At 41.5% G+C, this 23,887-nt stretch overlaps 1 protein-coding gene across 1 annotated transcript in view; it reads left to right on the plus strand.

Annotated features, from left to right (window-relative positions):
* ASB4 (ankyrin repeat and SOCS box containing 4) overlaps nt 1–23,349 on the plus strand; it is an 84,291-nt gene extending 60,942 nt beyond the window's left edge. The window contains exons 3-5 of the mRNA XM_040260477.1: nt 639–1,129; nt 19,571–19,684; nt 20,840–23,349. Coding sequence (XP_040116411.1) covers nt 639–1,129; nt 19,571–19,684; nt 20,840–21,028 — 794 coding nt within the window. The 3' untranslated portion in view covers nt 21,029–23,349. The remainder of the gene's footprint in view (nt 1–638; nt 1,130–19,570; nt 19,685–20,839) is intronic.
* Nucleotides 23,350–23,887: the final 538 nt, after the last annotated feature.

The following is a 23,887-nucleotide window of genomic DNA, read 5'->3' on the forward strand; positions in this document are numbered from 1 at the left end:
ATTTTCCTTTCAAAATGTGACCTTTACTGTAGTTTGGTCATCAGAGTACTTATTTTTGCTCCAGTTGTGTTCCAAAGGAGCCTCATAGAATTCAGCGGCTTGATATTTTAGTGTTCAGTCAGAAGACTGAATTTCTATACCACTAACGTTGCCTTGTACCAAGTTTTTAGGTTTAGCTGCTTGGGAAGAAAAAAAAAAAAGACATCATGTTTAAGAAATCTCATCAAGAAATTGATGACTTTTAAAGCCTCACATATATAAGCCTTAAAGATTGTGATCTAACCTTTATTTATTTATTTTTTTAATACTTGCTATTTTATAGATAAAAGCTATTTGGTTATCAGAATCGCTTTGTATTTCCCAGTCCACCTAGGAGAAGGAACTAGAACTCATCTGACGATGCTGCAGCGCACAGTCCCAATCCTTCCTTCTCAGGCCCACTCTCCCATCACCCCATACATTCACTGCTTGCCCAGAAGGTGGCACTGTCGTTTCAAAGCAGTGGCTCCCATGGGGTCCAGAAATGGAACCTGGAAAAACGGGTAGTGGGAAGCAGCGAGAAAAGGCCTGTTTAATGAGCCTTGTGAGTGATGCTAAAATATGTTTGAATAATTGTCTGCTTCAACCTCCCTTTCTAGGGGCGAACGTGAACATGAAGACCAACAACCAGGATGAGGAGACGCCCTTGCACACGGCTGCCCACTTTGGCCTCCCCGAGCTGGTGGCCTTCTACGTGGAGCACGGGGCCATCGTGGACAGTGTGAATGCCCACATGGAGACCCCTCTGGCCATCGCAACCTACTGGGCCCTCCGCTTCAAAGAGCAGGAGTACAGCCGGGATCATCACCTCATCTGCCGCATGCTGCTGGACTACAAGGCGGAGGTCAACGCCCGGGACGACGACTTTAAGTCTCCGCTCCACAAGGCAGCCTGGAACTGCGACCACGTGCTGATGCACATGATGCTGGAAGCTGGCGCAGAGGCCAACCTCATGGACATCAACGGCTGCGCGGCCATCCAGTACGTGCTGAAGGTCACCTCCGTGCGGCCCGCCGCCCAGCCCGAGATCTGCTACCAGCTGCTGCTGAACCACGGGGCTGCTCGCATATACCCTCCACAGTTCCATAAGGTGAGGCTGCCACGTGGGGCGCTGGGCCGATGGGCAGCAGGGTAATGGGGACTCAGAGGGTGGCTCAGTCTGAAATCTCCAAGTCCCTCAAGCCTGTTGGAGGCCTGGCTAACTGCCTCTGACCTTCAATCTGACCTTCCATTTGTGTATATACCCCTAGCTATCTCAGCCTACTCCACGTTTGTTTGAAGTCTGGGCTGAGAGCACAGAAAGAGCAAGAATATCAGGTAATTCTCCATGGCTTGTGTGAACACCAATGAACTGGTAGTGGCTTCCTGGGGGACTGAATGGTCAAGATCAGAAGGATACTGATCGTCTGCCGAAACGGTGAATCTGCGTCTCTTCCGCAGATGTCTGCTCTATAGATGACAAAGCCTGCTTTGGAACTGGTTTGAATATATGAAAGGGCGGCTCAGTTTTCTAGTTTAATGAAAACTAACATTTATTAAGAATTAATAGTTAATATTTATTATAGATAAATTATATTTATTAAGCACACGTATAAATCATCTTACATTTCTTAATTTAATTCATTTAATTCTGTAGTAATCTGATAAGGTAGATTATATTATTATACCTATTCTATAAGGGAGGAAACTCAGGCACAGAATAGTTAAGCAATTTGTTGATCTTACACAGTGGCACTGTAGGTATTCTACCTTAGTTCACTTGGTGCTAGTGTTTAATTTTATAATATACTACACAACCTTTATTTTTAAATAGTATTTATTGATAATTTCTAATGGGCTGCTGATGCTGCTAAGTCGCTTCAGTCGTGTCTGACTCTGTGCGACCCCATAGACAGCAGCCCACCAGGCTCCCCCGTCCCTGGGATTCTCCAGGCAAGAACACTGGAGTGGGTTGCCATTTCCTTCTCCAATGCAGGAAAGTGAAAAGTGAAAGTGAAGTCACGCAGTCGTGTCCGACTCTTGGCGACCCCATGGACTGCAGCCCACCAGGCTCCTCCGTCCATGGGATTTTCCAGGCAAGAGTGCTGGAGTGGGGTGCCATTGCCTTCTCCGTCTAATGGGCTAGTAGGGACCAAATATTAACAATATTGGCAAGACTAATACATGGTCACTGCTCTTAGTTAGCTTAGGATCTAGCTGGAGAGACAGACACATACAGAGGTAACTTTACTATCTCATGGTGAATGACAAAGTAGAGGAGTGAAGGGTTCTGTAGCTCATGGGAGAGAGTTTAGCATTAAGTTGATGATGGTGCTTAATTTGGAAACCAAAATGCCCTTCACCTAAAATAAATCAAATGATAATGTACCTAGGATATCACTCATCCAAAAGAATTAACAGGCTGCAGAGGAGTTTTATGTGCCCACGAATGCAGGGTCACAGAAAGTTAGCTGACAGAAGTTTTACCAAATTCACAGCCAGCTTCTACCTCCTACCTCAGTAAAATGTCTGAAGTCCTGCAGTGTGAAGGTTAGTTGGAAGAAAAGTTCCACTAAAGAATTTAGGGGAGGTGCACTCAGCACATTCCATATAGTCAACCCACAGACATCCCAGCACAGATGTGATGAGTTTGATGATTCCTGAGATCTCAGGAAGGAATTTCCTTTTGGTTGTCGGTGTTTCAATGGAGGACTTTTTTTTTTTTCTTTAAAATTGTATGTAATTCCCATAATGTCCTGGAACTTTATCAGACTTTTATAGAGAATTCCAAGTGGTTGTGGCTCAGCTGGTAAAACAATCTGCCTGCAATGCGAGAGACCTGGGTTCAATCCTTGGGTTGGGAAGATCCCCTGGAGGAGGGAAAAGCTACCCACTCCAGTATTCTGGCCTGGAGAATTCTATGGACTGTAGAGTCCATGGGGGTCTCAAAGAGTTGAACACGACTAACCGACTTTGACTTTCACCTTCCAAAAGATTATGGTGATTAGAAATAAGATAATAAATAATGTTACAATAATATCCTTTGTTGAGTTCTAGATAGGCTTTATACAGATTATTTACTTTTATTTTTATAATAACCTCTGAGGTAGGCATTGATATTATCCTCATTTAAAAGGTGATGGATTCAGATACTTTTCTAAAGTCACACACAGTAAGTGGTCAAGCTCATTTATTTTTTTACTGAACTGTGTATTTCCTTTTAAAAAATTATTTTTTTATTGGAGTAAAGTTGGTTTATAATGTGTTAGTTTCTGCTGTATAGCAGATGAATCAGATACATCCATTTATTTAACAAGATTCACTGAGTACCTATTATGTGCCAGGAACTGTTCTAGGAGATGGAGATAGAGCCGTGAATCAAACAAGGGCCTTCATGGAAGTTACTTTCTAGTGGAAGGTAGGGAAAAACAAAACAACAAATGAAATAAATACACTCTGATATGTTAGGTGCTGTGGATATGAGTAAAGCAAGGTGAGTAAAATAAGAGACTGTGGGGTTTCTTCGGTTTACGTATGTGCTATTTTACAAAGGCTGATTAGAGAAAATGAGAATGTGAAGAAGCAAGTCATGTGGATACCTGGGGGGTGGGCAGAGGTGGGAGGGGAGCATTCTAGGCATAAAAAAGCAGGTGCAAAGATTCTGAGGTAAGAGAGGACTAAACATGTTTGAGGAAGCCAGAGGGCCTGAAGTGGGGTGAGAAAGAGGCAGGAGAAGTCGGAGGGGCATATGAGAAGGTGGTTTTCAGGCCATTTATATGGCCTTGTAGGCTGTGCTGATGGGCTTTCCAGGTGGTGCTAGTGGTAAAGAACCCACCTGCCAATGCATGAGACATCAGAGACCTGGGCTCCATCGCTGGACCAGGAAGATCCCCTCGAAGAGGGCGTGGGAACCCACTCCAGCATTCTTGCCTGAAGAATCCAATGGACAGAGGAGCCTGGCGGGCTACAGTCCATGGGGTCATAAAGAGTTGGACATGACGGAAGCGACTTAGCAAGCATGTACTGGTTGAATATAGGTGGCATTTCAAATAAGATGAGGGCTAAGTTGCCAGTGGGCTAGACAACTAGTCTAGTTTTACTGGGGACCTCAACAAGAGTTATTTTGGTGGGACATTGGTGAAAAAAGGTTAATCAAAGTGGATTCAAAGGAAAAAGGGATAAATGGAAGTGAAACCAGTGAAGAATTGAAGGCATTTTCTTAAAATGGAAGCGTAGCTGGAAGGGAATGATGGCTGATATCTTTGTTGACTGACGGGAGTGTTCTAGGAAAGGGAGAAAAATGTTTTGCAGGCAATTACTTGAGCACCATCTTGATTTGGAGACAGGAGATGGGGTCTAGGGCCCAAATGGAGGTGTCGTTCTTAGCACAGTTCATCCATCATAGTAGAAGGGAAAGCAGTGCCTGTGTACCCAGATGTGGGATGTTGGTAGATATGTTAATAAGAGTTTGTACAAGTTCTATTAAAATAGTTTCTGTTTTCTCAGTGGAGAATGAGAAGTGGATGGAGATGAGGTTTGAAGGCTTAAGGCAAAGGTGAAGGTGTGAGATGTTTATCATGGGGAGCAAATGGACTTGGGAAATACAGTAGGGTTGCTGATTGGCTCAAGCCTATTAAAGGTTAATAGTCATAGTGTTTGCTTCAGAATGAGGTCTGTCTGATTCCTGAGCCTAAGCCTTTAGATTTAGCAGTTTCTACTGTGTTTTCTGATATTACCCAGGAAGTGTAATTAAACCTGAAGGATCACAACACAAGAAGAGACCTAAAGAGGTCATTATATTTAATTCTCAAGACCTTAGGGAGAACTAGTGGTCTTATTGTGTTTGCAACTCTCCATGAAGGCAGATTCTACAGCATTGCCTTCCTTGGGTATCTCATGGATTTGGGACCCCTACCCCTACTCCAGCATCCCTTCCTTTTTTTTTTTTTTTGGTAAATCATATAAACTAATCCTTTACTTCTTATTCCTGACCTAGAATAACTCATATGTATCCTAGTAAATTTTTACATCTTTGTGAAATCAACCTTGAATATTCACTGGAAGGACTGATGCTGAAGCTGAAGCTCCAATACTTTGGCCACCTGATACAAGAGCTGACTTATTGGAAAAGTGCCTGATGCTGGGGAAGATTGAGGGCAGGAGAAGGGGGCAACAGAGGATGAGGTGGCTGGATTGCATTGCCAACTAGATGGACATGAACTTGGGCACACTCTGAGAAATAGTGAAGGACAGGGAAGCCTGGTGTGCTACAGTCCATGGGGTTGCAAAGAGACACGACTTAGTGACTGAACAATCAGTTTGTACCTAAGGCTTCCCTTTTCCCACATCAAAGTTTGTATTTCTCCCAAGTTTTTAGCTATTACTTATTTTTGCTTCTGGATCTTGGTCAAGGTATGTTTGAAAATATCAAGAATTAGAACAATGCTTAACCCTTATATTTTCTTTATAAAATTTGAAGAAAAACTGCTGCCTAAATGGCCTGGAAAAATATTCATAACATCGACTGTTGAATGCACCTGGTTGGCCTCAGTTGTTAATTCTCACCTTCCTTGCAATTTCCTCATTGACCAATGGGCTTTGGAATGAAAAAATACTTTTTTATGATAAGTTTTGATGCAAGCACCTTAGAAATAAAGTCAGTTGGTCATATTCTATGATAAACTGAACAACTTATATTTAAAGCAGTGATCTATAATTTTTAGCTATGAATATCTACTTCTTAGTTTGCACCCATTTTCTGGATCATACACACTGATATCTAGATTTGGCTAAAACAGTAGGTATTAACAATCTAACCCTAACTCAACATTTTAAACTACATATGAAAGCTGCTGTGCTGCTGTTGCTGCTAAGTCGCTTCAGTCATGTCCAACTCTGTGCGACCCCATAGATGGCAGCCCACCAGGCTCCCCGTCCCTGGGATTCTCCAGGCAAGAACACTGGAGTGGGTTGCCATTTCCTTCTCCAGTGCATGAAAGTGAAAAGTGAGAGTGAAGTCATGTCTGACTCCTAACGATCCCATGGACTGCAGCCTACCAGGCTCCTCGTCCATGGGATTTTCCAGGCAACAGTACTGGAGTGGGGTGCCATTGCCTTCTCCACTTATGAAAGGGTTCCTATTTAAAATTTTTACTTCTGCTTTGTCACTCATGACTAGTGAAATTCATTCTAGACTTTGCCATGCTATGCATATCAGGAATAAAGAAGCATAGAATTTGGGTGGGAGGGGCGTCAGATAAATCTGTGACTGCCACTCACCTAAGAGTGTGATTTTGAATGAATATCTTACTTCTTGAGGCTCAATTTCCTCCCCTGTGAAATGGATATGCTCTATGCCTTGGCAATAATATGCAGACTGATTCCTTCACTAGCAAGTAATGAACCGTACTCATAGTACATCACAAATATGCTCAGAGCCCAGAAGATGGTGCCAAACATATTTGTATTTTTTTCTGGAGTCAGTTTCGGTTCTTGCAAGGTCCTCCCCCAATTCCTCACGCCAACCTTCATCCTGCATCTATAAATATCTTTCCCTTGGACTACCTCCATTTTTTAATCTCCACCCACATCTCACTCTTCATAGTGGGACTTCTAGAAGACAAAAAAAAAAAAAATCAGTCTCTTTCTAATATGACTCATTTCATAAAGCATAATTTTGTGTATATTTATGCTCTAAGGCCATCTTCCTTCCAGAGAAGAGGATGGAGAGAGACCAAGGGCATGGAGGTGCCAGAGAGACATACCTTGCCACTTTATCCATGAATAATTATATCCTTCTCCTAAGGTTGTTTTAAGAATGAAACACGGTAATATTTTAAAAGTGTTTATCATTTCTGGTCATGGGTGTGTGCTAAGTTGCTTCAGTCATGTCCAACTCTTGCAACCTGGTGGACTGTAGCCCATCAGGCTCCTCTGTCCATAAGATTCTCCAGTTAAGAATACTGGAGTGGGTTGCCAGGCAACCATTAAATAAATAGTAACTGTAACTGCTGTTACCATTACTTATCTGTTGAGCAGTAGAATCAGTTTCCCCACACCTGGTTTGCCCACAGTGGTTTCCCAGGAGAGACAAGGTTTGGGAATGCCTAGAGATTAAATGTTGAGTTTTATTCTGAAACCCCCTGCTGGGTGACTGTGGATAAAACGGATTTCTGCAAAAGTAAGTTGTTCAGTTGCTAAGTCATGTCTGACTTGCTGTGACCCAATGGACTGCAGCATTCCATGCTTCCCTGACCTTCACCATCTCCCCAAGTTTGCTCAAAATAATGTCCACTGAGTTGGTGATGCCATTCAACCATCTCATCCTCTGTCCCCCCTTCTCTTCTTGCCTTCAATCTTGCCCAGTATCAGAGTCTTTTCCAGTGAGTCGGCTCTTCGCGTCAGGTGGCCAAACTATTGAAGGTTCAGCTTCAACATCAGTCCCTCCAGTGAATATTCAGGTTTGATTTCCTTTAGGACTGACGGGTTTGATCTCCTTTGTCCAAGGGACTCTCAAGAGTCTTCTCCAGCACCAATGTTCGAAAGCATCAAAAGTAAGTAAAAGATCCTTGTCTCATTTCCGGGTAAGAATCTCATTAGGGGTTGAGTTGCTGCTTCCCATCCCCCCAGGAGCGTGGTGCTAGTGGGGCAGAGCCAGAGGTGACTCCAGATGGTGGAGGGAGAACCTGGTCCCAAAGGATTGCTTCCTCCTGGCTCACAGATGGAGGGAAGTGGCTTCTGAAAGGTTTCCTGCGGGGCTGCTGATCTGGAGAACAGCAGTGGTCAAGCTAGAAACACACCCGCCTCCCCTTCCCAAGATGTACCCAAGGGGTCATCGTGTCTTCCTCTTCAATTTTAGAGTCAAAGTGGTCTTCACCAATTAGGAAAGGTCTTTAAAATTTCCAACCTCAAACAATTGCTGCTTCAAAAAAAAAAAAAAAAAGACATTCTGCCAGATTCCTAAAGATTTCTTTCAGTTACTGCCAAACTTTCTTGGCTAGACCTCTGGTGTAAGAGAATGAAAGCACTTCCTTCTGGGATTGGAGATCACCAGCATTTCGGTTTTAGAAAGAAATCCCATCAGAAGGCTACCCGTGGAGGAAGGGAATATAACTACACTGAAAGTCCTGAAATTGAGATGTTGCCCTCTGGGATACCCCCCTCGGCTTGTGGTGCAGAAAGGATTGGTAGCTATCCGGACCTGCCTATGGCTCTGGACAGTAGAACATCCCTCTCCTCGACATGTAACTTCTTGAGGCTGGTAAGACAATTATAATGACAAACTGTATTGAAACTGAAGTTAACACTTTTTTAAAAAGTGCCAGACTAGAGGGGACAGGTCTTTAAATGGAGTTTCTGTTCTCCCACAAGAAATCTTCCAAATGTGAAGAAGATCTTAAGTCCTGTTCACAAAGGCGGTTTTCTGAGAGATAACAGCAAGGGAAGTAGGAAGAGGGGCTTAGTAACTGTGGGTATAAGTTCTCATCTGGCCGTGTGATTTTGAAATCCCTTAATCTTTCAGAACCAAGAGAAAACAAAGATTAAAAATACTAGCTTTCCAGGAATGTCTGAACAGTGAGTAAGGCATGTAAACCATTGAGGCTGGTAGGTGCTCAACAAAATTTCTTCCTTTCCCTTTTCCTCCCAAAATGTACTCTCGGTCCATTGTAGGAGTCTTTCCTACCAGCCTTACTTTAGCAGCTTCACTCATCTGTAGAATAATATAAAATTACATGTTCCAGGGAACGCTCTCTGTGCTTGCCATCTTATTCAGTTCTGTTTTGCTCCTCTGAGTTCCTCTAATTTGGCCATATGCTAAAGAGATTTTAGGATTCAGTTGGCTACTGGTAGATGGTTGCTATTTTAAATATTTTTGTTGCTACCCAATAGACTGAATAAGAGAACTGGCCCCTTTCCAAAGGAAAACTAAAGAAGAACTATTCAATTTGACATGCAGATGCTTCAAAGTGATTTAGAACAACTACTCCACAGCCCAACTTTCCAAAGAGAAAGTCATCTTTAAAACAAGTATTACTGACTCATTTATCCAGAAGATAAAATGATTTGTTCTCTTGTGGATGGGGAATTCGGTTTCCTTATTTACAAGGAACAAGGTCAGAGCTGAAGATGCTGTCTTCCAAATACAAAACAAATTTGTAGAGGGTGTATTTCACTGAAAGCCACCAGTATGTAATTTATGTATAAATTACATAAAGGGAAAAAAAAAAAGAATTATAGGGTCTGCAATTGCTTTCCAGGGTACAGAAGGACATTTGATTTTTTTTTTTTTTCCTTCAGCATAATTCAGAAGGAAGTGATACTCTAGGGAACCAAGACTGGGTTTTCTTGTAGGGCAAGAAAGACATTTTCTGGGGAAGGAAAAGTTATGTAAAAGTTTAAGGCAGGTAAAGAAGATTTCTGCCATTGAACCATTCTGCATATGAAGCCCAGGGTATAAGCAGTCTCCTTGATCATCAAGTACCTTTCTGCACACAAAGATATCAATATAAAAGGGCAGACATAGCTTTAGAATTTCTCTGCTGAAGTGTCTTATAGGTGGCACTTGTATTGGAAGGGTGGCAGGGAGATTTACCTTGAATCTGTTTTCTGATTTATGCTTTTAGGGGTCAGATGATGAGGGGAAGGGTCTTAAGGTCTCTCCAGTTGCCACCTTTTGTCCAACTCTTCTTCTAAGAAGGAAGAATAGAGGCCCCGGAGATGTGCAAAAGGTGAAATCTCCCGGGTTTGCAAAGAGAAAGCGGAAGCTTCTGCCTTCTGGGTCCACACCAGTCCCTCCTCATTTGGTGATCAAGGTTCCTGGGAGTCACTGTAGAGTGATGATTTAGAGTTTGCTTTCTCAAGCATCTCTTTTTTGTTGTTGCCTGGTGAAATGATTACTGAGGCTTAAAGAAGTCATGTCCAGCAGTCTTAGTTCTGGAAGAAGCTAGACGTGTCCACTCACAGAGTTGGGAGGCTGTCAGGCTAAAAGGAGGCTTTCCTGCTGTGAGCACCATCTTCTGTCGGCAGAAAACTTACTAGTCAATGTAAGCAAAACCCAACACGGCAGGCAGGCTTTAGACTTTGTATGTCTCAAGATGGATGTTGAAGGACTACTTGAAATTCTTTATCCTAATGAAAAGTTAGTTATCTCCGTGTGATATATGGGAGTATGCCAGGTGCAAACTGAAGCACCAAATGTATGAAGTTAGGCTCCTGAACTATGAATGAATTATATTCCTATATACAAGTGGCGCTGGTGGTTAGGAACCCACCTGCCAGTGCAGGAGACATCAAAGGCCTGGAATCCCTGGGTCGGGAAGATCCCCTGGAGGCGGGCACAGCAACCCACTCCAGTACTCTTGCCTGGAGAGTCCGATGGACAGAGGAGCCTGGCAGGGTACAGTCCACAGGATCACGAAGAGTCGGACGTGACTGAAGTGACTTAGCACAGCATACATAACTCAGTTTGAACTGTTTCTGAATAGAGGCTGGGAATAGGGTTGCCAGACAAAATATAGGATGCTCAATTAAATTTGAAATTCATCAGTAAAAAGTAAGTTTTAGTATGAATATGTCCCATGTATTACTGAGGCCATATTTATCCTAAAAACACCCTACATTTTTATTATTATTTACTAAATCAGGAAACCCTAGGTGAGAAATAAAGTGTGTGTTACAAGAGGAAAGTTAACTTTTGGCCACATCTCCTCTGTGTTCAGTGTGTTGGCAGGAAGCGGAAGGTAAGGAATTCCTAAAGCCGGATTACCTGTACTGGGCGTGTGGGCATTGTGTCTTTAAGCCTAACCAGTGTGGTTTCCATGAAGCGAGTGTAGCCTGGGAATTCGTGCAGTGCAGAGGTCAGTGCTCTGAATGGGTACCTGAACTACAAACCGCCTGGCTTCCCCATGCTCTTTGTTTCCGGAATTCCTGTACAAGTGTATTTTTGACTCTGGCCTTGGATTGATTTCACCTGGCGTCTACGTCCTGGTAACTCTTACGTTTAAATCTTCATTTTGGATTACTCGTCTGATTACCTGCGTACTTTTCACCATGGTATATTCTTCCAGAAAGGATGTATCTGGGAGTCTTTAGAGAAGGATGTATATAGAGGTCTTGATGGATGCTATTTTCATTATTATTATTAACATCTTTGCATTAAAAAGGGAATTATTTTGAAATTTCAACAAAAGCCAGCCTATAATTACTGGAATGATTATAATAAAGAATGTTTCTTATTCCAGATGTCTGTGCAATAAGATCTGTGTCCTTAAACCATTCATTTCCCTGGTCATTACTTAAGGATTAAAATAAAGTTATCAGACTACATTTGAAAACGCCTAAAACCATGCTTTCTCTTTGTGTGCCTCTCGGGGTTTCAATTTACTTATCTTCCAGTTAAAGGTATTAGATAATCCCCAGGGTCCTAAATCAAATCCCTTATGATTATACAGTGGAAGTGAGAAATAGATTTAAGGGCCTAAATCTGATAGATATAGTGCCTGATGAACTATGGAATGAAGGATCAAGACCATCCCCATGGAAAAGAAATGCAAAAAAGCAAAATGGCTGTCTGGGGAAGCCTTACAAATAGCTGTGAAAGAAGAGCAGCAAAAAACAAAGGAGAAAAGGAAAGATATAAGCGTCTGAATGCAGAGTTCCAAAGAATAGCAAGAAGAGATAAGAAAGCCTTCTTCAGCGATCAATGCAAAGAAAATCAATGCAATGCAAAGAGGAAAACAACTGAATGGGAAAAACTAGAGATCTCTTCAAGAAAATTAGAGATACCAAGGGAACATTTCATGCAAAGATGGGCTCAGTAAAGGACAGAAATGGTATGGACCTAACAGAAGCAGAAGATATTAAGAAGAGGTGGCAAGAATACACAGAAGAACTGTACAAAAAAGATCTTCATGATCCAGATAATCACAATGGTGTGATCACTCACCTAGAGCCAGACATCCTGGAATGTGAAGTCAAGTGGGCCTTAGAAAGCATAACTACAAACAAAGCTAGTGGAGGTGATGGAATTCCAGTTGAGCTATTTCAAATCCTGAAAGATGATGCTGTGAAAGTGCTGCACTCAATATGCCAGCAAATTTGGAAAACTCAGCAGTGGCCACAGGACTGCAAAAGGTCAGTTTTCATTCCAATCCCAAAGAAAGGCAATGCCAAAGAATGCTCAAACTACCACACAATTGCACTCATCTCACATGCTAGTAAAGTAATGCTCAAAATTCTCCCCCCCAGACTTCAGCAATACATGAACCGTGAACTTCCTGATGTTCAAGCTGATTTTAGAAAAGGCAGAGGAACCAGAGATCAAATTGCCAACATCCGCTGGATCATGGAAAAAGCAAGAGAGTTCCAGAAAAACATCTATTTCTGCTTTATTGACTATGCCAAAGCCTTTGACTGTGTGGATCACAATAAACTATGGAAAATTCTGAAAGAGGTGGGCATACCAGACCACCTGACCTGCCTCTTGAGAAATCTGTATGCAGGTCAGGAAGCAACAGTTAGAACTGGACATGGAACAACAGACTGGTTCCAAATAGGAAAAGGAGTACGTCAAGGCTGTATATTGTCACCCTGCTTATTTAACTTATATGCAGAGTACATCATGAGAAACGCTGGACTGGAAGAAACACAAGCTGGAATCAAGATTGCTGGGAGAAATATCAAGAACCTCAGATATGCAGATGACACCACCCTTATGGCAGAAAGTGAAGAGGAACTCAAAAGCCTCTTGATGAAAGTGAAAGTGGAGAGTGAAAAAGTTGGCTTAAAGCTCGACATTCAGAAAACGAAGATCATGGCTTCTGGTCCCATCACTTTATGGGAAATAGATGGGGAAACAGTAGAAACAGTGTCAGACTTTATTTTGGGGGGCTCCAAAATCACTGCAGATGGTGACTGCAGCCATGAAATTAAAAGATGCTTACTCTTTGGAAGAAGAGTTATGACCAACCTAAATAGCATATTCGAAAGCAGAGACATTACTTTGCCGACTAAGGTCCGTCTAGTCAAGGCTATGGTTTTTCCAGTAGTCATGTATGGATGTGCGATTTGGACTGTGAAGAAGGCTGAGTGCCGAAGAATTGATGCTTTTGAACTGTGGTGTTGGAGAAGACTCTTGAGAGTCCCTTGGACTGCAAGGAGATCCAACCAGTCCATTCTGAAGGAGATCAACCCTGGGATTTCTTTGGAAGGAATGATGCTAAAGCTGAAGCTCCAGTACTTTGGCCACCTCATGCAAAGAGTTGAATCATTGGAAAAGACTCTGATGCTGGGAGGGATTGGGGGCAGTAGGAGAAGGGGACAACAGAGGACGAGATGGCTGATGGCATCACGGACTCGATGGACGTGAGTCTGAGTGATCTCCAAGAGTTGGTGATGGACAGGGAGGCCTGGCGTGCTGCGATTCATGGGGTTGCAAAGAGTCGGACAGGACTGAGCGACTGAACTAAAGGGTCCTTTGCAACCCTCACAGTCTCTGATACTGTTATGGTAGCTTGTAAACTAGTGCTCAGAGCAGTCAGTCAGCCTCGGGTTTTGCCTGTCTCTTTTCCATAGAGCTGCATATCTGCCATTCTCATCCCAACTACAGAAAAGAGTGGCCACATCTGCCTCAATTAAAGTACCCAAGACCAAGGTACTGGAAGAATTACCTCCTCACCTTGACAGCCATGTACCCATAGAGAAATCCTTCTAGTTACATTTTCCATAGACTCAGAAATGCTGACTCTTCAGAGGTCCCATAGCAATGGATGTCTGACTCCAACCCTTAGGGGTTGATGATATAGGATTATTCTTTATTTATGTAGACCTAGCTGAAATATTGTCAGCAGCTCAACTTTGTGCACTGTACCCAGAATATGTATGTGAATGGATCTTCTCATTAAACTAGTATTTATGTTGTGTACATTTGGACCTCACCACTGGGCAGGATGATTCTGATGCCTTAGCTGGTTTGGAGCTTTGGTATGCACATTTAGTCTGCACTGCAGTTCTTAAATACAGGGACAGTTGAAAGGAATTGTGTGCTAGAACTGGCTTGCTGTAGCTTGCAAAAACTGATTATTAAATTACCAGGAGTTTTGTGAGCTGATTGTTAAATGCAACCATTATTAAAAATTAAGTCATACCAACCTACAACAAATAAAGCATATTAAAAACAAAAGCTTAAAATGTATTATTAATACCTCCTGATTATTTTACTCGGCATATCTATGCTCTTGATATTATTTGCATATATTGGAGCTGTTTGATGAACACATATAATGACATTACTGTACACCTCTTCCCTACCATATATTCAGAGAACTCATGTTGGTCACTTTACATGGGCCATGATGCAAGTGTTTACACCACAGAAACCAGCAAATGTTACCATTCAGACCTTGACTTATTTCTTTGTTGATGTCTAAATTTCCAAAATTAATGGAGAGAATGTTACTAATGTAGATTAAACTTAAAAATTTGCAGTGTGTGGTATCTGTAGCTCTTACCTTGTGAACAGTGCAAAAAATTGAGAAAATCTGCTTCCAGTATTCAAAAAACTATTAAATGCTTCCACATAAAAGTCCTTATGTCATTGAATGAGTGACTTTCCAATGTGTCTTCATTGTTTCCCATTTGTGAAGCAATTGCTACTTAATGTAATAAAAATATCAACCGATATAAACATAGGAACTACAGGCACTCTCCAGTTGCAGACTAGCTCTGAACACAACTTATGTCTATACAAAATTGATATTAAAAAAAAGTTAAAGCATTTAGAGAGCACCAGTTGGCCTTATGGAATGGAAAATAAATCATATTGGATATTTTATTATTTGTAAACTGTAGGCTTTACATTCTTTATATTAGCAAAACATAAACTTATATACATATAGATATGTGTACAATATTTTTTTTTTTTTTTTTTTTTTTACAAAATGCCTGTTGAACATTTTCTGGCACACTATTGACTTAAACCTCTACTTGGTAGACCCCTTCTGGTTAGTCTATTTGTTGGGACTGACATAGTCCTCAGGTGAGGCCATGCTTCCTAAGACCATACCATGTGAAGCAGAAAAAGCTTTTGATAAAATTTCAATATTAGTTTATGAGAAAAGTGCTCCAGAAAGAAGGCCTAGAGGGAATATGCCACAATATAATAAAGGCCACATATGACAGACCCACAGCTAATGTCATATTGAACAGTGAAAAGCTGAAAGCATTTCCTCTGAGATTAGGAACAAGACATGGATGGCCACTCTCACCACTTTCATTCAACTTAGTTTTGACTTCTGGAGTCACACAGACCTAAGTTTGAATCCTATCTCTGTCATTTACTAGCTAAACACACTTGAATTTATATTCTTTCTGCCTTTGATTTTAAGTCTGTCATGCAGAGATAATTATAAGACTAACCTCATAGGGTTGTTGGAAAATTCAGCATATATTTAACACAGGCCATGGCACATGTAAGTTCTCAAAAATGGTAGCTGTAATTTTTTTTCCTACATCCTCTCTCCTGCCTATTAGGATTCATCAAGCTTCAGACCACAGTCCTCTACCTTTTCTGTTTATATTCATTTAGAGTGTAACTGGGAGAATGCAATGGCACCCCACTCCAGTACTCTTGCCTGGAAAACCCCATGGGTGGAAGACCCTGGTGGGCTATATAGTCCATGGGGTCGCTAAGAGTTGGATACGACTGAGTGACTTCACTTTCACTTTTCACTTTCATGCATTGGAGAAGGAAATGGCAACCCACTCCAGTGTTCTTGCCTGGAGAATCCCAGGGATGGGGGAGCCTGGTGGGCTGCCATCTATGGGGTCGCACAGAGTCGGACACGACTGACACGACTTAGCAGCAGCAGCAGAGCCTGACCAGCACATTGTTTGGTGATTCACAAATCTCCTCCTCCATCTTGACCTTCTCATTAGGGTATCTATTCATGCACATTTTAAACCAACCTTAGGACATAACATAGGAAATACCTTCTGTTCATTGTCTGACCATCCTAAGATTAGAATGTCCTTCCCGTTTTCTCATTTCTCATGGGTGGTACCCTATTTGTGCTTGATCTCAGGCTTCAAAGCTGCATTCTATACTCTCTGTATCTGATTATTCATTAAACCCTACTTATTCTTTCTCGCAGCCTCAGTTACCCTTCCTTCTCATGACTAACAGGGAAGCTGGCTGACAAGCCATTTGCTGCACTCCCATCCCTTGATAGCCTTATTTTTCCGTTTGTGGTCATGGTGCTCAAGAGACACTGATGATCTTTTAATTAATAAGTTAGTCTTTTATTAATTACTGACATGCATTGCTCTTGAACTCTTGGAAATATCTATGTCTTTTTCTCTTCAACTAGGCTGTAACCTCCTTGATGACAAAAGCAGGATATGAACTCAGAATTACTGTCACAGTGCTTAACCCAGTGCTCAATAAAGGCTTCCCTGTGGGATGAATTGATTGAATATAACCCTTTCTTATTAAGAGTATGTTTTAAGTTGTTGCTTGTTTTAGCCACTAAGTCGTGTGTGGCCCTTTTGCAACCCCAAGGGCTATAGCCTGCCTGGCTCCTTTGTCCATGGGATTCTCCAGGCAAGAATACTGGAGGGGGTTGCCATTTCCTTTTCTAAGAATATGTAATTTTTTAGATGACATAGCTAGATGTAAATATGTAGCTTCCTAATGCCTGTTAGATCAGTCCCATGCTCTTCAAGCTGACCTTCTAGTTATACTGTCAGCTGGTTCTATCTCACCTGCTCTTAACTTTATCTTCCTGAAATGGGCCCTTTAGTCAGGTGACTTTGGTACACACAGTTTAGTTCAGTTCAGTTCAGTCGCTCAGTCGTGTCCGACTCTTTGCGACCCCATGAATTGCAGCACGCCAGGCCTCCCTGTCCATCACCAGCTCCCGGAGTTCACTCAGACTCACGTCCATCGAGTCCGTGATGCCATCCAGCCATCTCATCCTCTGTCGTCCCCTTCTCCTCCTGCTCCCAATCCCTCCCAGCATCAGAGTCAGCTCTTCACATAGAGGTGGCCAAAGTACTGGAGTTTCAGCTTTAGCAACATTCCTTCCAAAGATAAATCAGGGCTGATCTTGGTATTAAAATGATCATCCTTCCATCTTAGTTTTTTTTTTTGAAGTCCCAAGATATTGGATACTTACCACCTCACACTGAAAAATGCAATGCCACACCACCTAAGAAGGACTTGTAAAGGTGGGAAAAACCAGTTTTGTGACTTTTGCCCAATAACAATAGCTGGAGGTTCAGAAGGACCAGGAAATTAGGAAGAAATTTTCCTTCAAAAAGTTAATTAAGTGCAGAACCATGCCCACTTTCTAATGGTAGGTATACTGGTTTATCATAAAGGGTAAAACTCAGGAATAGACAATTAGAGGTGAGACATCAGGCAAGGCATGGGGAGGCACACAGAGCTTTCATGCCCTTTTGGAGCACATCACCCTCCAAGTACATTGATGTGCTCACCCACCTAGAAGCTGCCTGAAACACCATCTTTTAGGAAGTTTCATTAGGCATGACTGATGAAATCACTGGCCACTGGTGGCTGAACTATCTCCAGCCCCTGGGACCAGATGCCATGATCTTCGTTTTCTGAATGTTGAGCTTTAAGCCAACTTTGTCACTCTCCTCTTTCACTTTCATCAAGAGGCTTTTTAGTTCCTCTTCACTTTCTGCCATAAAGGTGGTGTCATCTGCATATCTGAGGTTATTGATATTTCTCCCAGCAATCTTGATTCCAGCCTGTGCTTCCTCCAGCCCAGCGTTTCTCATGATGTACTCTGCATATAAGTTAAATAAGCAGGATGACAATATACAGCCTTGACGTACTCCTTTCCCGATCTGGAACCAGTCTGTTGTTCCATGTCCATTCTAACTGTTGCTTCCTGATCTGCATACAGATTTCTCAGGAGGCAGGTCAGGTGTTCTGGTATTCCCATCTCTTTAAAAATTTAAGAATTCTTAAATTCTCTCTAGGAGCCCCATTGAGAGTTACTTCATTAGCATGATTGAATGATGTAAAGGACCTCTGTGTGTTAGGAACCAGAGCAAAGATCAAGTATGTATTTCCTGTTATCCCACATCCATAGGTACCTCCTTTCTAACTGCAGCTTGAAATAAGCCTAGGCTATGGGAGAGGAGAACCTTCTGAATAAAATTTAGAGTTTCAGTTACTAAAGTAAAATCAACATTTTTATTACTGAAATGACATTTTTCTCCTGTCTAGAAGAAGTTAAGTAGAAATAGATGTAAGTCCTGCCCAGGGTGTCATGTCAGAAATGGAGAAGGGTTATAGGCAGTGAGTTAGTGTGAGCCGGACAAGCGGAAATAATAAAGTGGTGTTTTCTTTATACCCTTTGAAGCGAGTCTGTTTAACACAACTGTTATGTTTGCCGATGCTATACATGTAGACAGGTCTCTAAGAGCATGCAGGCAGGCATGACTGCATACACACACATACACACCCCTTTCTACCATTTAGGTTCTACAGTCGCACTCATCTCCTCCAAGAAATCTTTCCCGGTTAGCCCAAATCACACAGCTCTCCTTGGAATTTCTATAATTCCTGTTTTTCAAACTTAACACTTACATATGTGAACCAACCATACATCTTCATTGATCTTCGCTTGTTCCATTTATATGTTTTTTGCTTCTCATTCTTATAGTAAGCCTCTCACCAGCAACCAGTATATTTTACTTTGGGGCTATGTCTCCTATATCCCTCCATTGTCACTTAATAAAGGTTGCATGATTGATTGGTCAGATGTGTCCAGATTTTATGGTGCCATCAGAGGTTAGTTAAATATTCAGTTTAGTCTAAAACCTAAAGCTAAATCTTCCTGTCTCCTGATGGAGATGCTGGCTCCCTGGACTCAGCTTTCTGTTTTGTTTTTGGTGGTGGTGGTGCTGGTGTTTGCCCAATGAACTGTTGAACAGAGCATGCTCATGAAAGAACGAATCTTCATGCAGTCTTTCTTTTATTGCTGATGAAGGTGAAAATAGCGGTGAGTGTAGTTTGGTGTATGACACAGGTCCTCTTTAGGTGTTGCACTGGGAAGATGCCTTTGATCAACATTCACGCTACTCTATAGTTTGTGTTACCTCATAGTCACCAGTAGGCTTAAGTTCTTGGTTTATGAATATTCAGCTTTTTGCTAATAAAACTTGCTATAGAACTAGAAGATTTCCCAGACCACTGGAAGTGTATTTTAAGATCAGCCTCTCTCAAAATTGCTTCAGTTACGGGCAGGGCATGCATTTCATCAGACTTCCATCTTCTTTGTTAGAAACCTCTTTTTTACTTTCTCCAGAATGATGAAGGAAATTAGTCTTATGTTATTTTAATCCTCCCATCTACCACGGGAGCTGGCAGTGTGTCCGAATACTTAAAAGCTTGAGACTTTGTCAGAGCATTTCAGGGCTAAAGGGAGGCTTATAGGTCCATGAAGTCTTGATGTCTCTGTGAGTGGACTGGATGAATCATATATGTGCACTGAACAAATAAAACTCTGCGGTGTCTCTGTAGGTGATACAGGCCTGCCATTCATATCCCAAAGCAATTGAAGTTGTTGTTAATGCCTATGAACACATCAAGTGGAACGTGAAGTGGAAAAGAGCTATCCCTGATGATGACTTGGAGGTAAAGCATCCATTCACTTCCTCTGGGTTTTCACTCCCCAGGACTTCCAGAACACAATGGAAGTACAGGAAATTCTAATTTTAAAAAAATGGGTTTTGAGAATGCTTTAAGAATTTGAGAATGCCACTCCAATATGAGACAAAGGGTTATAAAATGCAGGTGTGAGAATAGATAAATAAATAGGTATGTAACACTTGGGAGCATCTTGAGAATTTCTCCATCAAGGGGCAAGTTGAACAATTATATAAAGTTGGCAGTTTTACTTTCTTCCCCATCAATTTAGATGAATTTAATAACAACAACAACAACATTTGGTATTGCTCATATAGCATTTTTACCAGCAGATTAAACTGTTTTGTATAGATTATATCAGTGACTTTAATAAACTGCTTTGTATAGATTATTTTCATTCACTTTTAAATATCCTAAAGTCTTTAGTAAGCAGGTAACAGAGTATTAAAAACTGTGGGACTTTCCTGGTGGTTAAAAGTCCGTTTGCCAATGCGAGAGACGTGGGTTCCATCCCCGGTCTGGGATGGATCCCTGGGATCCTACATGCTGCAGGACCACTAAGCCTGTGCCCCACAACTACTGAGCCCAGCTCCAGAGCCCTCAAGCCAAAGCGATTGAACCGCAACTAGAGAAAGCCCACATGCCACAAAGAAGACCCAGTGGAGCCATCAATAAATAAAGAGACAGATGGATAAAACTGTGGCAAAAATGTGCATAAAGTAAGATTTTAAAAAAAAACTCTGTGATGACTCATGCAGAAAGCTTTGCAAAGCTGAGTCCTCATGCCACACATGGACTTTGCTGCCTTTGTGAACCAGCTATTTCACTAGCCTTCTTTTCTTGGTTTTAGTCACCACAGCTGTACCCAACATGGGAGAGGTGTTGGGCAGAGTGCAGAGCTCACTGGGCTTAGAGGTCAATGGCTTAGATGCAATGTTATTCTGCTACTTATTAGCTGCCTTAGCTTTGAAAAGTTGCTTAACCTGTCTTAGCATTATTATTCATGTTTAATTTTGCCTCACCATCAGACTGTGGATAGCCACCATTAGGTATAAAGTAGGGACTAAACACATCACTGTTGATTTCTATTGATGTAAATGGTGAGGCTATTCTGACTTTAACATGTCTTGCCTTCTTTTTCAGAGACACTGGGATTTTTACCACTCTCTCTTCACCGTGTGCAGTAATTCTCCAAGGACTCTCATGCATTTATCAAGATGCGCCATTCGAAGAACGTTACACAGCAGATGTCACAGAGTAATTCCTTTGCTTTCCCTCCCATTGTCATTGAAAAAGTACTTGCTTTTAGAGCCGGAGGGAATCATTTATTAAGCCTTATGAGGCAGAAGTTCACAATCCTAGATCTTTAAGTGGACTCGCTGGGTAGACACAGTTTGCATAAATAAAATGGTACTTGGGTTGATTATAACACCTCAGGGATGTAAAAACACTTTGCATACACTGTGTCATTAATCCTAGGGTATCATGGTGAGGGGAAATAAACAAGAAGTAAAGTGAAGGTATTCTCAAAAATAAAAGCATATTCAGAAGGTACTGACGTAACAATAATACTGTGTATGGTGTACTTACTTGGTACCTGCTATAATTTTGTAAAAATTTTCATATATTATCTCATTTGAGAGGGGACCCAGGTTTTCTTACAACCAATCTCATTTTCTCTCCCTTATCAGTAAGAAGTTTACGTTACCCTTCAGTTGCCAACATGCAAGGCTCTGTGATAGGCCTCTTAATCTTTGTGTTCTCCACCCTCTCCCACTTAGCAGAAATTACTGTTGCTAGTTTTGCCAACCCCTTTCCCCATACCGAGCTCCTCAACTTACTTTCAGTGAAGAAAGCATGAACATGGTCAAAACAAGGGGATCTTAGAAGCAAATTAGAAGTGACAAACAAAGACTTACCCACTTGAAAGTCAAAATATTCATATTAACGCACTCTCACTGAGCCCAAGACCGGAGATGCAAAGGTGAATCCGAAGCAAGAACTCCAGCCCCCCAGGACGTCATACTTTAGCAGAGGATCCAGACATTTAAGCTGGGAACTGCAGGGGCAGGTGTCAGGGGCAGGAGCACAGAGGCAGGTTCATTCTCGTGCTTGCCTTTTAAAGTCATGCTTCTGATATGAAGTGTGGTTTTCTTTGAAGCCTGATAGTGTGAAGTGGAGGGGATCTCTGGCTGCTGTGAATGTGCATAGAAAAGGACTCACTTTCAGCTTCCTGGCGCATCTAGATATTTTTATTTTCGTATCTTTTGCTGCATTGTACTGTCCTAGGTTCCCTGGGGAAAATATTGCACACACGATGGCTCCCATGTATGTCACAAAGAAGTTTTAGAAAATGTGTGCACGGAAATGTATGAAAGGACTTAGTTTGGCTACTTCAGTCTTTTCATGTAAGAGACTGACATTTCAGAACATTTTAGCTAGAAGATGAAAAATTTTACTGGTGATGGCTGGGTACAGAAAGCATGTAGAAACACTTTGAAAATAGTAGAAGTTTGAGAAACTTGGAAAGGCTAGTGTGTTAATCAGGTTTGTTAACGGTTTGCAGAAAGAGAAATGTAGATGGCTAACCTTTGGAATTCATGGTTTATGAGGCCACTTTTCACTTCACGTATTTGTTCTTGCTAGTCACTTTTAGATATGCTCAGAGACTTTCAGCATTACGTTTTAGAGCTTACCTCAGAAGTAATTAAGCACAAATAAATCTATTTGCCAGTTGTGAGCAGGATTTTTTTCCAGGGCTGGGGTGTATGTACATGTGTATGTTTCTCCATCTTGTTGAAGTTTACAGGCTTGAGTCTTGAGTAGAGATGAAGTCAAGTATTCCACTCACCTGCCATCTAGACTGTGCTTCGCATCTTGGGTTTTGCATTCTCCTGGTGCTGTGTAGGAAAAATAATGTAGATGCAATCATCTTTCTAAAGTATCAGTTCTACTCAGGTATTTCGGGAGGAATATTTTGTACAAAAATGAGATCTGTATTATGGAATAGAATACTCTATATGTGTGAACTAGTCATATAAAACATGATCTTTAAAAAAAGAAAAAAAACTGTTTACTTGCAGCAAGTGGTGTAGAACACGTTCTAGAATGCCAGGTGGAGCTGTTGCCCCCTGCCACCCCCGGCTAGTTTCAGGAGTATTCTGGAGAAATATTTGTGATGCTGACTTCAGCAGTAATGCTGAGGCTGAGGACGAAAGAAGAGAGGATGTTCCTTGCATGGGGAAATAACGTTTCTCAGGCTGCCTGCTGTGCTTAGGCATTCTGTGTTAATCTAGTGTATGATACAGAACAACTCGTTTTGGATGGTTTATTTGTAGATTTAAAATCGTTTCTCCTCATCTTTGAACCTGCATTTAGAGGACTTAAATAAAGCTCTTCCCTTTCCTTTCATCGTTGTGAGTTTTCTGTTGATAAGACTTTTTCCTAACTGGCTTCTCAGCAGTTAGACTAAAGAATTCTACATGATTCACATTTCTTCCACATTGAGAAAAAAAAGAGAATGAGAAGATATGCCTGTAAATAAATAATATTTTCAAAAGAAAGTAAAGGGTAAACACAAATAAAAAACAGGTGATTGCTTTGAGAACAAAGAAAGTGTTTTAACGATAATAAAGAAATTGTGCTGAATCATAGTCCTCTGTCTGTCACCCTCTGTCCTCTTGGGTTTCTAATTTCTTTTCATTCTCCTCATTCAAGCAGCCATGAGCAGGAGCAACAGAGGAAATTATATCCTCATGATAGCTTTGTTAACTTGCTGTAAATAGTCACTCGGTGAGGAAGAAGATAGATAGTCAATAGTGGCACGTGAAAAAGAATCTTTGAGATGAGGGAAAGACCACCCTTTCTGTTTTCTCCCTTCTTAGGAGCTAGACACACAGGTTCTGTTTTTAACTCACTTGGCGTTACACTATCACTTTGTCCTTCCATCCTGAACCCAGTGGTTTCCAATAAAAAATACAGCAGTCAAAAGCCGACTGTAAGGATGAAAAAAGTAACAAACCATTTGCAGTGGCCTATCAATGTTGGAGAAAAAAAAACAGCTGAGCCTTGCATTTTTGTTACTCAGCTGATTGTTTTGAACTACACACTTTCAAAACTTTTTAGAAAAATCCAATGATCTATTTTTTTGAAATGCAGACACCAGATCTAGTAGATGGAAGGAATTCATTG

Source organism: Oryx dammah, unplaced genomic scaffold (genome assembly GCF_014754425.2).
Source record: "Oryx dammah isolate SB20612 unplaced genomic scaffold, SCBI_Odam_1.1 HiC_scaffold_18, whole genome shotgun sequence".
Taxonomy (NCBI): domain Eukaryota; kingdom Metazoa; phylum Chordata; class Mammalia; order Artiodactyla; family Bovidae; genus Oryx; species Oryx dammah.